General features: G+C 49.6%; 1 protein-coding gene across 3 annotated transcripts; it reads right to left on the reverse strand.

The window, feature by feature from the left end:
- Positions 1 to 331: 331 nt before the first annotated feature.
- Positions 332 to 15,703, reverse strand: caly (calcyon neuron specific vesicular protein). 3 transcript variants are annotated; one of them, XM_033012425.1, is made up of 5 exons: positions 15,530 to 15,703; positions 8,741 to 8,893; positions 7,473 to 7,592; positions 6,859 to 6,972; positions 332 to 3,712 (listed from the first exon to the last, which is right to left on the reverse strand). In XM_033012425.1, exons 2-5 carry the CDS (start codon positions 8,867 to 8,869, stop codon positions 3,509 to 3,511), a joined length of 567 nt encoding a protein of 188 aa, XP_032868316.1. In that variant the 5' UTR covers positions 8,870 to 8,893; positions 15,530 to 15,703; the 3' UTR covers positions 332 to 3,508. The 3 variants fall into 3 exon arrangements, with proteins under 3 accessions (XP_032868316.1, XP_032868315.1, XP_032868314.1); XM_033012424.1 differs by having other exon boundaries at positions 15,523 to 15,702; XM_033012423.1 differs by having other exon boundaries at positions 8,741 to 8,896; positions 15,550 to 15,701.
- Positions 15,704 to 16,189: the final 486 nt, after the last annotated feature.

Genomic DNA, 16,189 nt, shown 5'->3' on the forward strand with positions numbered 1-16,189 from the left:
TTGGTAAAATTATAAATTGTCCCTGGTGTGTAGGATAGAACTAGTGTGATCAGATTAATTGCTGGTCGGCATGGACTTTGTGGGCCAAAGCGCCTATTTCCGCACTGTTTCTCTAAAACAATTACTTTACGCCCCAAAGTAAAGTGTCCTTTGTCCTTTAGCGGTGTGTGCAGCTTCCCACAGCTCTATCGGTGAGTTGCAAGGGGAGACCTGACATTCTCAGTCCTTTGGCTGCAATGTTGGGGCAGTGACTTTGGTTACACCTTACCACAGACACTAAAGTCTCTGGAGGAGCAGGTCATGAATATTCAGAGACCAAGGAACTCGTATCTGAAGAGAAATCAGTCCATTTATTTTATAGGTTTCAAAGCAGGTAATCATAATCTCCATTTGGCACTTAAAACACTCCAAAGTCAGGCTGCAATGCCCAACTCACAAGATCTATAAATACATACAAGCTAAATTAACAGAGTCACACCGTGAACATTGGCTGGTGCTAAGACGATTGCTGACTGAGACATCACAACAGTATTACAACATTCACTACACTTATTAGAAGCAACGTCTCATTAGATTTTTAGACAAACAAAGGCGACCTGCAGCAACTTAATTAAAAACCTGTCAGCTCCTGTGCTGCTTCTCACAAGTGAATGTGACAGGAAGAGGGGATCGCATTAGTGGCACAGCAGGTCACACCGACATGCAGACCAGCGCCACACATCTGCTGCAAGCTGCATCACGTTCCAGGCACCCTGCAGCACATCTGTTCAGTGAGACAATCCCCACATCTGCCCAGTATGATCCCATCCACACATCTGTCTAGTGATCCTATCTGCACATCTGTCTAGTGTGATCCCATTCACACATCCGTCCAGTGAGACTGACTCCTCACATCTGTGTGCAGGAAGAAACTTCAGATTCAGGTTTACACTGAAGATGGATACAAAATGCCGGAGTATCCCAGCAACATCTCTGGAGAAGTCTGAGGAAGGGTCTCAATCTGAAACATCACCTATTCCCTTTTTCCCGATGTGCTGCCTGGCCGGTTGAGTTACTCCAGCTTTTTGTGTCATTCTTGACACATCTGAGCAGGTGATACCTAATCCTCAACTGTGGTAATCTACAATGCAAGGTGGAAGCTTGGAGCAGATTTGTGTTCTGTGTTCTCATATACCTCCCCCCCCCCACCCCCCCCCCCCCCCCCCACCCTAGAGCTGGATTAAACTACGTGCCCTTAAAACACAGTGATCGCCTGAAGGTACCCAGTCAACACGGCCTGCCACATTTCTCCTTAGGTCTGCTAGTTAGTCTGAGTGTATCCTGGGACAGCCAGCCTCCAGAGACAAGGGGGGGGGGGGGGGGGGGGGGGATCTGCTTTGCCCAGTCTGCTGCTGAACTCCAAGTATCACTGTTCCGGGCAGCTTGAAGGAGCTTTGTGCATCTACCCAACTCTGTAGAATCTACTCATTTTGCAATGGGAAGGCAGTGGTCAGTGGTCAGTGGTCAGTGGCAGGGCTGAACTGTCTGCCCTATTGCTCAGGACTCTGAGAAAAACAAAAAACACACAACGTGCTGGAGTAACTCAGTGGGACAGGCGTGATGTCTGGAGAGAAGGAATAGATGATGTATCGGGATGGGACCTTTCTTCAGACTGATAGATCCTTTGCTGTGAAAAACTGTCAAGTGCATTGGATACTGCTCTTCCCTCACCACTATGCTGGACAAGCCGGACAGAATATGTCCTTTACTTTCCCCTACTGGCAGAGAACCTGCCCCATTCAGTCTCTCCATTGCCCAGTCCCTCCTCCTGTGGATCTACTGGTGGGTGTCTCAACATTGTCAGAGTTGTACAGCATGGAAACAAGCCCTTCGGCCCACATTGTCCATGCTGACCATGCTGGCATACTGGGCTAGTTTGCCTGTGTTTGGCTCATAAACCCCTCCTATTCACACATCTATCCAAATGTTGTTTACAAGTTGTATTATTATGTTCTTCAATAGCTTCCTCTGGCAGATCGATCCAGATAAACACTGCCCTCAGAGTGGAAAGATTATCCCTCTGTTTGCCTCTGCTCTGACACCCTGATATGAACCCGGTCACAAGGATGTGTAAATCAAACATTGTGACTGCAGGAAACTGGACATAAAATCAATTACAATTACTGAAGACCAAAATTGTTCGTAAACCACAGAGAACAAATCACATTTCATTATTACTGTAAATCAAGACAGTTTTAACGGTGATAGGCATGGCGATTCCAGAGATGGTAACTCTCGGCGATCCTGGCACTGGGCTACAGTGTAGGTACAGGAGTAATGCATGTCACAAGTACAAGAGCAATAGTATGCTGGCCTGGTAGGTGGGAAACTAGAAGGGGGGGAGATAAATAAGCAAATAACATTATGCATTTAAATCGTCATTGTTCACATACTCGTCACCCAGTATCTGCATTGTGGGGATTCCATCCATCTGCCATCCACGCCGTTGTCCAAGCGAGTTACCCCCTCCTTGTTGCCAGACTGACCCACGGCTCTGACCAACATTTGGTTCCATCACCAGTGCAGAGCTGCAAGAAATCTACATGTTTGCCTGTTAATGTGAGGCTGCATCTGTGAATCACCTCATCATTCCTCAGCTGTAACCCTGATGATCAGGCCCTTTAATTCAGGCACCCCTTCCTGCTCTAACTGCGGGACTCTGAAGAGAGAACAAGAACTCTGCTGTTGGGTCGGGGAGAAGGAGGAAGCCAATCGCATTTGGGAACTGGAGTCTGGTGCAACAATGGAAATAATCACAACACCATCACAGAAATACTAGCGAGCATTGTAGTAGCTAGCAGGAGTTAGAATGGACCAAAGATACACAAAAATGCTGGAGAAACTCAGCGGGTGCAGCAGCATCTATAGAGCGAAGGAAATAGGCAAAGTTTCGGGCCGAAGTTAGAATGGAGCAACTGTGGCCTCATTACATTGCAGGATTGCACAATGTATTCCACAGGCCCTTAAACCTGGTCCCTGAAGCTGATTTGGATGAAAATGCATTTACAGTTCAGTTCTGCTCAGTCGGGTTGGATTATACATGACTGGCCACATTAACCTTCACTTTGACCCCAACATTAACTGGGCAAACTAACCAAGTTAATTATATTGTATGATTTGATTGTGGTTCTCTCCCCATCTCTGTGTGTCTCTCTGATACCCCAGACTCGGGTAAACAAAACTACACACAGACAAACACACACACGCATGCGCACACGCACACACACACAAAGATGAACACTCTCTCATGCACACTATTGCACAGACAGAAACAAATGACCACACACACTATGCGTGTGCAGTGCACACACCTATATTATTGCACAGACACACTCACAGACTCAGGCATTCACACAAACACTCACACACATCCCCAATAGAAAGCCTGGCTCCTGGCAAGGAGATTTATATAATACTGGAGTACTTCAATAAACAAGAAGAGATTAAGGTGTTCTCCCTCTCGACTCCTCTAATGATGAGGGGCGTCCAGCTGGTCCTTTGATCTCGCTGGTGCTTTCAAGGCAGGAAGCACTGGTAGCCATGGTGAGGACAGATTGGGGATGGTTCTCTTGGCCTGGCTTAAGTGGCTAATGACGGTGTGGAGGCTTCCCCTTGGTCCAGTCTCCTGTTGTGAGTAATACATCTCCAGTGCTGCCGGACTGCAGTGCTTGTGCTGTGGGAGAAACAAGACAAATGTGACTGCAGGGCCCAGTGAGAGGGGGCGCCGACCGATAGATCCCCCACAACAGACCACGCACGTCCTGGGTAAGGGATGTGCCCTGCAGACGTTACCACAAGCTGCTGCTCAGGTCAAGATGTGAAAACCTTGCTCACTACATTGACACACGTACAACTGAGACAAATGCCACATATCAAGAGTCAAACATGTTGAATTGTCAGGGTACACAAAATTGCTGGAGGAACTCAGCGGGTGCAGCAGCATCTATGGAGCGAAGGAAATAGGCGACGTTTCGGGCCGAAACCCTTCTTCAGACTGATAGGGGGTGGGGAAAGAAAGAAGGACAAAGGGAGGAGGAGGAGGAGCCCGAGGGCGGGCGGATGGGAGGAGACAGCTAGAGGGTGAAGGAAGGGGAGGGCATATACACACACATATACACACACATACACACACATACACACATATACCCACATACACACACATATACACACACATATACACACACATATACACACACATACACTCACATATACACACACATATACACACACATACACACTCACATATACACACATATACACACATACACACACATACACACACATATACACACACATACACACACATATACACACACATACACACACACATACACACACATATACACACATATACACACATACACACACATATACACACACATATACACACACATATACACACACATACACAGGCTGGGGAACAATACAGCTTTACAGGCAAAAATGCAACAAGTACAAATATTCAGTGGTGTGGCACAGTGGTGCAGTTGGAGAGCTACTGCCTCACAGCGCCAGAAACCCTGGTTCAATCCTGACTACAGGTGCTGTCGGTGTGGAGTTTGCCCGTGGCCAGGTGAGTTTACTCCAGGTGTTCTGACTTCCTCCCATGTTCTAAAGAAGCGCAGGTTTGTAGGTTAATTGGCCGTAGTGAAGGAAGTGGATGAGAAAGTGGGATAACATAGAACTAGTGTGAACAGGTGATTAATGCTGAGAGTGGACTCGGTGGGCCAAAGGGTTTATTTTCATGCTGCTAAACTCAAATTATCAGTTATTCCAGGTGAAGCACACCTTAATAATGCAAACCATAGTATGTCGTGTTACCTACACAAAGTCCGGAGTAGATTGCTGCTAAGATATGTCATTGGAGATATGTCTCCCTTATTTCTTATCTTCATAGGTGGCCATTTGGCCCATCAAAACTCTGCTAGCCCGACTGGGGCATTCACATGGTGCAACAATGCAAACGATGGGTTTTCCCACTGAGTTACTCCAGCACTTTGTGAAACGTCACCTATCCATGTTCTCCACAGATGCTGCCTGACCCGCTGAGTTACTCCAGCACTCTGTGAAACGTCACCTATCCATGTTCTCCACAGATGCTGCCTGACCCGCTGAGTTACTCCAGCACTTTGTGAAACGTCACCTATCCATGTTCTCCACAGATGCTGCCTGACCCACTGCGTTACTCCAGCACTCTGTGTCTATAAGGGATTTCAATGCTGCTTTGCTATCAGTGGGCTCTGCTCTTCAAACAAGTGCAAGAAATCCTACTGCACACCGGCTTATTAGTCACACAACGGTTGTGCAAGAAACCACAGTGTTTGCATTGACACCAACAGCGTTTCTGCCCTGAATAATTGATGGATAAATTTCCATAGCAGAGAGAAGGAGCTTGCAGAGACTGACAATGCATCCTGTCGCACACGGTTGCCATGGTGAATCATGAATTTTCAAGCCACTTCTCAACAGGGCACAGCACGTTGCTACACTCACCCATGCCACATTGTCCAAGAACGATGCACTCAAACCTCCATTTTGTTGCCAATTTCCAGCCAACTAGGTGCCTCAGGAAGGCCGTCAGCATCCATAAAGACTCCTCGCAACCTTGTAACAGACTGTTCGAACTAATTCCCTCCGGCAGACGTTACATGGCCTTCTACGCCCGAACCTCCAGACTCAGAAACAGCTTTATCCTCAGAGCTATAGCGGCTCTGAACCGGCCCTGCTGAGTGCCCCCCACCCCCCCTGGACTGTCTCCCTCGGATGGTCACGTCACACAGCTTATTTATTTATTTTACTTTTCTTTTACATCGGTTGGAAGCTGCATACTAAATCTCGTTGCACTGAAGTGCAATGACAATAAAAGATATTATTATTATTATTATTATTAATATAGACCAGTTAGCCTGACATCGTTAGTGGGGATGATGCTGGAGTCAATTATTGAAGATGCAATAGCCGCACATTTGGATAGCAGTAACAGGATCAGTCCAAGTCAGCATGGATTTACGAAGGGGAAATCTTGCTTTACGAATCTTCTGGAATTTTTTGAGAATGTAACAAGTAAAATGGACAAGGGAGAGCCAGTGGATGTAGTGCATGTACCTGGACTTTCAGAAAGCCTTTGATAAGGTCCCACACAGGAGATTAGTGGACACAATTAGAGTATATGCTATTGGGGGAAATACCATAGTTTCTATCCTATCCATATCTTTGTGCGTAAGTCTGTCACTGTGTGTGTGTCCCTGTGTGGCCCATCATGTCTGTGCTATCACCCCCCTCCCCCCGCCATCCTAAATGGTGACTCCTTATCTGAATCATGTCCCTTCGTTCTACATTTCACAACTAGGAGATAAAACCAACACCTACTTTAAGCTGCCTGTCCGGCTGAGTTACTCCAGCATTTTGTGTCCATCTTCAGTGTAAACCAGCATCTGCAGTTCCTTCCAACCAACCTGCCTATCTCCCTCAGAGCCATTTACATTTCTACGAGACCTCTCTTTCTGCTGTATTCCATCCAACGAGCACGATAAAATGCTGGCAATAATATTTATTTGATTTGGCAATTAACTTAGTGAACCTTCCCTGAACTCCCCCCCAACACAATAAATCAATGCTTAAACCAGGAGGGAAAATCTCCAAATTGTATCCAGTACTACAGATGTGGATTCACCAAAGTCCTGCCTGTGAACCAGTGTGAAGGGGTGATCGACCGATGGCTGGCGTGGACTCGGTGGGCCAAAGAGGTTGTTTCAATGCTGTATCTTTCAACCAATCAATATCTCTAATCAGTATGGTAAAATGCTGATGTCGGCTTACCTTAAATACAAATCCTTCAGGGCAGCTTAGCTGGTCGTACCAGAAGGCCTTGTACATGACCAGCATCAAGAGGCAGGCAAGGAAGGCCATGGTGATGAGGATCAGCCCTGTCAGCTGCACAAATCAAAGCAAATAACACCATAAGACATAGGAGCAGAGTGAGGCCATTCAGCCCATCGAGTCTGCTCCACTTTCTCTCTCAACCCCATTCTCCTGCCTTCTCCCTATAACCCCTGACACCATTACTAATCAATAATCTGTCAATCTCCGCTTTAAAAATACCCACTGACTTGGCCTCCACAGCCGTCTGTGGCAATGAAATCCACAGGTTCACCACCCTCTGACTAAAGAAATTCCATCACATCTTCTTTTGAAGTGCATCCTTTTATTCTGAGACTTTGCCCTCTAGTCCTAGACTCTCCCACTAGGGGGAATATCCAGTACTGCCCATGAGGTGGTCACCTAATGGTCCAGCGGGCAGAGCGGGGGCTGAAGGGGCAGAAGGTTTGGACATGCAGGTTTGGTCAGGTTTGGCAGAGGGCTAATGGTCCAGTGGCCAGAGCGAGGGCTGAAGGGGCAGAAGGTTTGGACATGCGGCGGGTGGTGCTGATTACCTTCACTTTGTCAGAGAACTCGGCGTAGAAGTTGATGTTGAGCTTCTTGATGCCGGGGAGGTGAAGCTTCCTCTTCTTCTTCTGCTGGATCTGGTACTCGGTCCGAGTCTTCACCACCACCTGCAGTGGACGGTGCACAGGTCAGTTCCAGCCAGCACCAGAGAGCAGTAGGATTCATGCACACAGGGTGGAGGAATCAAGAACCAGAGGACATATGTTTAAGGAGACGTGAAAGATTTAACAGGAACAGAGGGAAAACCTTTTCACACACAGAGGTGATTGAGTATTTGGAACAAGCTGCCAGAGAATGTAGTTGAGGAAGGGACTATAACAACATTTAATAGACACTTGGACAGGTACATGGATGGGAAAGGTTTAGAGGGATATGGGCTCAATGCCGGCAAATGGGACTGGTGTGGATGGGGCATGTTGGGCCAAACGGGGGGGGGGGGACGGGGGACGGGGGACCAGTGTACAGGGGGGGGAGTGTACAGGGGGCCAGTGTACAGGGGGGCCAGTGTACAGGGGGGCCAGTGTACATGGGGCCAGTGTACAGGGGGCATGTGTACAGGGGGCCAGTGTACAGGGGGCCAGTGTACAGGGGGCCAGTGTACAGGGAGGCCAGTGTACAGAGAGGCCAGTGTACAGGGAGGCCAGTGTACAGGGAGGCCAGTGTACAGGGAGGCCAGTGTACATGGGGGCATGTGTACAGGGGGCCAGTGTACAGGGAGGCCGGTGTACAGGGGGCCAGTGTACAGGGGGCATGTGTACAGGGAGGCCAGTGTACAGGGGGCCAGTGTACAGGGGGCATGTGTACAGGGGGCATAGTGTACAGGGGGCCAGTGTACAGGGAGGCCAGTGTACAGGGAGGCCAGTGTACAGGGAGGCCAGTGTACAGGGAGGCCAGTGTACAGGGAGGCCAGTGTACAGGGAGGCCAGTGTACAGGGAGGCCAGTGTACAGGGAGGGGGGGGCAGTGTACAGGGGGGCCAGTGTACAGGGAGGCCAGTGTACAGGGGGCCAGTGTACAGGGGGCCAGTGTACAGAGGGCCAGTGTACAGGGAGGCCAGTGTACATGGGGGCATGTGTACAGGGAGGCCAGTGTACAGGGAGGCCAGTGTACAGGGAGGCCAGTGTACAGGGAGGCCAGTGTACAGGGAGGCCAGTGTACAGGGAGGCCAGTGTACAGGGAGGCCAGTGTACAGGGGGGCATGTGTACATGGGGGCATGTGTACATGGGGCCTGTGTACTGACTGGATGTCCACATACCTTCTCAGGAAGGGGCTGCTCTAGCTGGTTGACATCCAGCGGAGTGATCAGGGGGATGTTATCAAAGCCATCGTCTGCTCCCTGCTCCTTCAGTGGCTTGTCGGAGAAGCTGTACCCGGCCTTCACCATGATGAAGCTGACAATTGGCACCACCTGCAAAAGAGGGGAGGGGTTTGTCAGGAACTCGCTCTGAACAAGGAACTGTGTGCATGTTAACATGGCCCCAGGTAAGCAGTCACACACTCCACTGCGTGTGAAGACAGACCCTCCTGGAGTAACTCAGCGGGACAGGCAGCATCTCTGTAGAGAAGGAATGGGTGACCTTTCGGGGCGAGGCCCTTCTTCCGACCTGAAACCTCACTCATTCCTTCTCTCCAAAGATGAGAAAGTGGGATAACATAGAACTAGTGTGAACTGGTGATCGATGGCTGGCATGGACACGGTGGGCCGAAGGGCCTGTTAACATGCTGCATCTTTCAATCAATCAATTTCGTATTTTGATGGGAGACGTTCCTTACTGACTAAATAGTTGGGTAACTTGCTGGTTCTAGTATTGGCCGCTCTGTTTATATCCAGCCCGCTCCTCTGGTCATGTCTGATGAAAGTAGATCCATATGTGTTTAGCCCACAATTCATTCATCCCATTACAGAACAAATACTACAATGTCAAGGAGATTAGTCACTTGACACTTCACTGTTACATCAGCCATAGTAACCACCGTTAACTGAAGATAGAACTGAGTGTGCTACCAAACAGCAAGATAAGTAGAATAGACTCGTGGAGATAAACAAAATTAACAAAGTGCTGGAGCAACTCCGTGGGTCAGGCAGCATCTCTGGAGAACATGGATAGGCAACATTTTTAGTCTGGACCCTTCTTAAGTCAGATTGCAGGGGAGAGGAATAGAAAGATGCCGCTCACTCCTCTGGGGTGGGTGGGTGACAGGGTTGCAGCTTATGAGAGACGGGCTTACTGCTGTAGGATTATTACTGTCACATGTACCCAGGTCTGATGGACGAGCACAGACCCGGTGGGCCGAATGGCCTCCCTCTCTGAGACAAGATAATAAGATAAACATGGCAAAGCTGTCCCTGCCATGGTTGCGTGTCCTGCCAGCTCTGGCCTTAGGAAGGTCTGGATCAGTCCCAGGCTAAGGAGCTGGGGCAGTTACTGAGACTCATGACCCCAATGGTTCCCGTGCTGGTCCTTGGGTGGGGAGGGGCTAATGCACAATGCACCCCCCCCCCCCCACCACCCTGAAACAACCAGTGGCCCTCGTGTTGAAGGTTGCCCCTCACTGAGTCACCCTGTGAGGAATCCTGCCGATATCAGTACCTGAAACGTTGACCATCCCTCTACTCCACAGATAGACAATAGACAATAGGTGCAGGAGTAGGCCATTCGGCCCTTCGAGCCAGCACCGCCATTCAACGTGATCATGGCTGATTATCCCCAATCAGTGCCCCGTTCCTGCCTTCTCCCCATATCCCCTGACTCCGCTATTTCTAAGAGCCCTATCTCGCTCCATCTTGAAAGCATCCAGAGAACCGGCCTCCACCTGAGGCAGAGAATTTCACAGACTCACAACTCTCTGTGAGAAAAAGTGTTTCCTCGTCTCTGTTCTAAATGGCTTAAATATTCTTAAACTGTGGCCGCTGGTTCTGGACCTGCTGCGTTACTCCAGCAATTTGCTGCCTGCTCCAGATTTCAGCATCTGCTTTATGAACGGCAGTTCTTATTCTATATATTCCATGCCCTGTTGCCTTGTTTCCAGCTGTGTCCTGACTGCTGGAGTATAATCTAACTAGGCCACATCTGATCTGAGTTTTAATATCACCAGCATGAAATGTATGTGCAGCAAATGTCAGAAAACTTCACATAATCACAAACAGCTCATCTTAACCTTCACACATTATCTAGGTCAATTTAATCTGGGGAAACAAGAAAATAAAATGATGCCACAAAGAGATACTGGAGTGAAATATCCGGACGCCTACGGTTTTATATACTTGCGCACATGCAGCTTTTCTAACTAGAAACCTCTTTGGTCTCCGAAACTCAGCATGTCAGACAGCATCCTTGGAGGGAAATAGAGTCTGTCATTCAGCCAGGAAACATGTCCTTCAGACTAACAATAAGATGGACAAAAAGCTGGAGTAACTCAGCTGGAGTAACTCAGCTGGAGTAACTCAGCTGGAGTAACTCAGCGGGACAAGCAGCATCTCTGGAGAGAAGGAATAGGTGCCATTTCGGGTCGAGACCCTTCTTCAGCTCAACACATTCCTGCCAACCAAGGTAGTCCTATTTGCCTGCATTTGGCCCATATCCCTCTAAACCATTCCTATCAGAGCCAGACCATAAGGAACAGAATGAGGCCATTCAGACGGAACTATATCTCCCTCTCACTGTAAACTATGACACCCATACTAATCATGTATCTATCAGTCAATACTTTAAAATACCCATTGACTTGGCCTCCACAGCTGTCTGTGGCCATAAATAACATCGATTCACTACCTCTGGTGAAATAAATTCCACATTATCTTCATTCTGAAGATGACTTGCACTATTATTGTTTTCATATCGAGCCAAAGTGGGTTGTGAAATGGGGCAGGATAGTTGTGGCACTTCCCCAATGTAAGGCAATGCCAGGCTGGCAGACAGACTGGGCGGGAGATGCATGGAGCCATTCACATGGTTACTCTGCCAGTATCCTGTACACAACCCTGCTCCCAACACTGCCACATTGGTGGAACATGTACGAAACACGGGAACTGAACCAGCTCCATGCTCTGGATCACATTGTTGCTGGGTTAGGCGGCGGGCTGGTTGGTCAATTAGTGAGGAGATTCAGATAGACAAATGGTCGACAAATAGTCTCTCTAACTTCCACAGGTGTAAGGTAGAGCACATACTGACCGATTGCATCACGGCCTGCTTCACCAACTCAAACGCCCAGGAATGAAGGAGACTACACAGTGTGGTGGACACTGCCCGGTCCATCACAGGTACTGACCCCCCCCCCCCAATCGAAGGTCCATCACAGGTACTGACCCCCCCCCCCACCCCCCATCAAAGGTCCATCACAGGTACTGACCCCGCCCCCCACTATCGAAGGTCCATCACAAGTACTGACCCCCCCCGCCCCCAACGAAGGTCCATCACAGGTACTGACCCCCCCCCCCATCGAAGGTCCATCACAGGTACTGACCCGGTCCCCCACTATCGAAGGTCCATCACAAGTACTGACCACCACACCATCGAAGGTCCATCACAGGTACTGACCCCCAAAAGACTAATTGGCATGGCTTTAAGGTGAGAAGTGCATAGTTTAAGTTAGATGTTCAGGGCAGGTTTTTTTTTTACACACAGAGGGTGCTGAATCTATGGAACGCACTGCCAGGGAGGATGGTGAAAGCATATACAATAGAGGCTTATAGATATACACATGCATGAGGGATGTGGATCAATTGCAGGCAGAAAGATTAGTTGAGTTTGGCACAGGCATTGTGGGCTGAAGGGCCTGTTCCTGTGCTGTTCTATGTTTTACATTTGCAAGTTATTTGAACGTGTTTCGAAACACTTAATAACACATTCTTTTTTTTAAATATAAGACAATGGAATGGAAATATATTTTAAATAAATGCACCGAATCAAAATGTAATTAGATGTTGCTTTAGCCGAGGTAATTTTGCTGCACAGCGATGGAGGTTGTGTGAACAAGTCATCCTGTTTTGCTTCCAGACCTGCCCGACATGGTTCCCCAGCCCTGGCTGCAGCGTTTGCATCAACCTCCTCACGCTCCTAATCAGAATCAGGAAAGGCTGGTTGTCGGTGGAGCGCTCAGAATACTCCACTTTGCAACAATTTCCTCGGTTTCTCTACCGCTCAGCATGAAAGCAGGTCTGATGTTTGTTTGATGTACAAGGAGGCTTGTATCAGAGGAGGACGTTGAAAAAAAAAGGCACTAGGTTGAAAATCTTGCATGCAAAGCATTGAGTACGCAGAGCCTGGAGTCAATCACGGCTGAGCCTTGACAAATCCCCACGCCAGGAGATTCTTAAAATTCCACTGCCTTTTGCATTCATCTAATTAGTTTCTGTTTGATCTGACAACAGCAGTTTATGGCTATGAAGCATCAGCTTCAGGCAACAAAAGGGTGAATATTGTCTCACCAATTTATGCAGGCTGGAGACACTAATGAGAAACAAGTTCTTCCAAATATGCTGGAGAGAATAAGTGACCTTCTCCACAGGGGGTTATATCATACTCACCCCTTTTGTTATTCTGCATCTAATTAATTTTCAATCACTACAATGATATCCATCCCCAAATTTCACATTGCAAGCCCTTGAAGTCATTATCATAATAATCCGGGCATTTATAACGCTGACCTCAGAAGGTATCTCTGAACTTTCGAGTGGTCTTTTCTTTGCCAGTAACAGCAGTGAACTCCAATATTATTTCTGTACACTCTGCGGCTTTGCACAAAGTTGGAATTCTCTGCAATACTCTGTAAGCAGCGATGGACCTTCAACTCAACCGTGTATTTTGTTACCCAGCCACGTTAACTCCCAATCAGGCAATGCTTGCATTTTAAAATCCTTGCCCTCTTCATGACAGCATGAGTGAGCCTGCAGTCCCCAGACCCAATGCCTTGACCTTTTCTTCCATTGATCGATTGTTAAGCATCTCGGAACATTGCTCAGAAACACAAGAGGCTGCGGATGCCGAAATCTGGAGCAAAAGAAAAGTACTGGAGGATCTTGATTCTTGATTAGTACGGGTGTCAGAGGTTATGGGGAGAAGGCAGGAGAGTGGTGTTAGGAGGGAGAGATAGATCAGCCATGATTGAATGAATGGTGGAGTAGATTTGATGGGCTGAATGGCCTAATTCTAAATCTATTCCTAGTCCTTATGATCTCTGTGGGTCAGGCATTGTCCTTTACCCCCAACCCCCACCACCCCTCCCCCCAACCCCCACCCACATCTCGTTTACAGCTTTCTCCCCTCTACTCCTATCAGTCTGAAGAAGGATCCCCACCCAAAACACCATCTGTCCATTCCATCCACATAGAAAATAGATGCAGGAGGAGGCCACTCGGCCCTTCGAGCCAGCACCGCTGCTTGACCCGCTGATTTCCTCCAGCACATTTTTGGAATATTACTTATGATAATATAATATCAAGTGGTATTTCAAGTCCATCTGTTGCATCCCAATATGGCGGAACAGTGCGTCTATCAGAAACATTGCAGTGTTAGATTCCTTCATTGCAGGCTCAGCCTTCAGTGCTATCAACAATATTACAAGAGACTGCAGGTGCAGGAATCCTGAGCAAGGAACAAAGTGCTGGAGGAACTCAGTGGGTCAGGCAGCATCTGCAGAGGGAATGGATAGATGATGTTCAAGGATGGGGGCTGTTTTCAGACAGGGTGCCCAGTTGGTACAAGGTGCACAGTTTACCTTTCACAGGTTGCCCATTGAACCATGCAGCCCCTGGGGTAGGAAGGGGGGTGGGGGGAGCGGAGAGGGGGGCGGTTATTACTACCTATTGGCTAATGTAACTTGTAATCCCCCCCCCTCCTCCCCTTGCAACCAGTCTGAAGGTGGGTCTCGACCCGAACCATCACCTATCCATGTTCGCCAGAGATGCTGCCTGGCCCACTGAGTTACTCCAGCACTCTGTGTCTTTCTTTGGGAAGCCAGCATCTGCAGTTCCTGGTTTGTACTGCAGGCTGGGCATTGAGAAGTGTCGCAGGTAGCATCTGTAGATGTTGAGCCCTCTGGGTTCTGGACCAAGAAGCCTCCGTCTATCGCGTAACCGCGGCAATGAACGCAACGGGCCATCACCTGGCATCGTGTACAAGCCTGACAGCAGAGCAAACACACACTGGCGCAGAAGCTCAATCAGACAGGTACACTCTGTACCGGGGGCTTACAGGAGCAGCGAGGCGCAAAGATGATAAAGCTGAGGGGAGCTGCCAACGGTGGTGGTGGCGGTGGTGGATGTAGATATGGCAGGGGCGTTTACGAGGCATTTATAGAGGCGGTTCCTCCATGATAATTCTACAACCATGGTGTCAGGCATTCTCAGTCCCCCCACGATACAACTGTACGCTCATAACTGCACGGACAAACCCTGCTCCAACTCCAGCTACAAGTTTACAGATGACACCACTGTTGTGGGCTGGAGCATGAACAATGATGAGACGGAGTTCAAGTAGAGAACTTAATGATAGGATGTTATTGATCACGGAGGGCCAACGCACCTCCCGGGACAACACAACTCCCTTATCATCCAACCCCCACCCCAATTATATCCCCCCCCCCCCCTATCCACCACCTCCAGAGGCCAGCGTATCTCGGAGCATCCGCGACCCAGGGACAGAACCCCGCCCACGGCGCCCGACCCCCGCTAATCCATCCATCCCCAGCCCCGCGGACAATGGACGTCTCCGTCTCCAGTCTGATCCACAGAACACGTCTCATTGCGGGGGGTTAGTAACTCGTCTCCGCGCCCCCGCCGCAATCCTTCCTCTATTGTCCCCACACCCGCCCCGGGGGGAGACAGTGGCCACCCCTCACTCACCCTCACCCCCCCCCCCCCCCCCATCCTCAACCCCCCCCCCCCCCCCCCCGGTTACCGACCGCGCACCGGAGCCGCTCCACCAGTCGTGTTATTGAGACAAACCGTGGCGATAATTCCCCCCTCCCCTTCTCTCCCTGCACCCCCTCATGTCCCCTCCATGCCCCACACCGGCGGCATCACCGGCTACTCACCACACACCGGGCGAGGTTGCGGCTGCGGCGAGGACGAGCTGGCGACCGCTCGGTTGACGGTGGAGCGGAGACTGAATGAGAGACGGGGATGGAGGGAGGGAGATGCCCGTCAGCGCTGCTGCTCCGCCGGCTGTGGGGGTGCGAGAGCCCGTGGGCGGATCAGAGGGAGGGAAGAGATGGACTGCGCCGGTTTACAGCGCGGCGCCAGCACAATGCAGAAGCCCCCTCCCCGCTACACAGACAGAGCCCGCAGTTCCCGCTCATCCCCCCCCCCCCCCCGCTCACCCCCCCCCCCCCCCCCCTCCCGCTCACTCACCCCCCCCCCCCCCCCCCCCCCGTACCGCACACGTTTGTGGAGAAGCAGCGGCTCAGGCAGCGTCTGTGGAGGCAATGGTCAAGACCCCTCTTCAGACGCTGAGTTCCTCCAGCACTTTGTGTTTTGCTCCACATTCCTGCATCTGCAGCTTCTCTCTACCCCAGTTTAAAAAAATATCCAAATATAAAGTCTATTCACAATAATATATATATACAGGACAAGCCAACCCCAGCATGCTGTTGTTCAGTAGCGTTCGTGGCCATTCTTAATCCGAGCTGGTGTGATCGACATTATCTTGGTTATATGGTTCACTCCTCCTATAACTACCCTTCGGCCCCACTGTGGGTACTA

The sequence above is a fragment of the Amblyraja radiata genome, chromosome 37 (assembly GCF_010909765.2).
Source record: "Amblyraja radiata isolate CabotCenter1 chromosome 37, sAmbRad1.1.pri, whole genome shotgun sequence".
In the NCBI taxonomy this organism is placed as follows: domain Eukaryota; kingdom Metazoa; phylum Chordata; class Chondrichthyes; order Rajiformes; family Rajidae; genus Amblyraja; species Amblyraja radiata.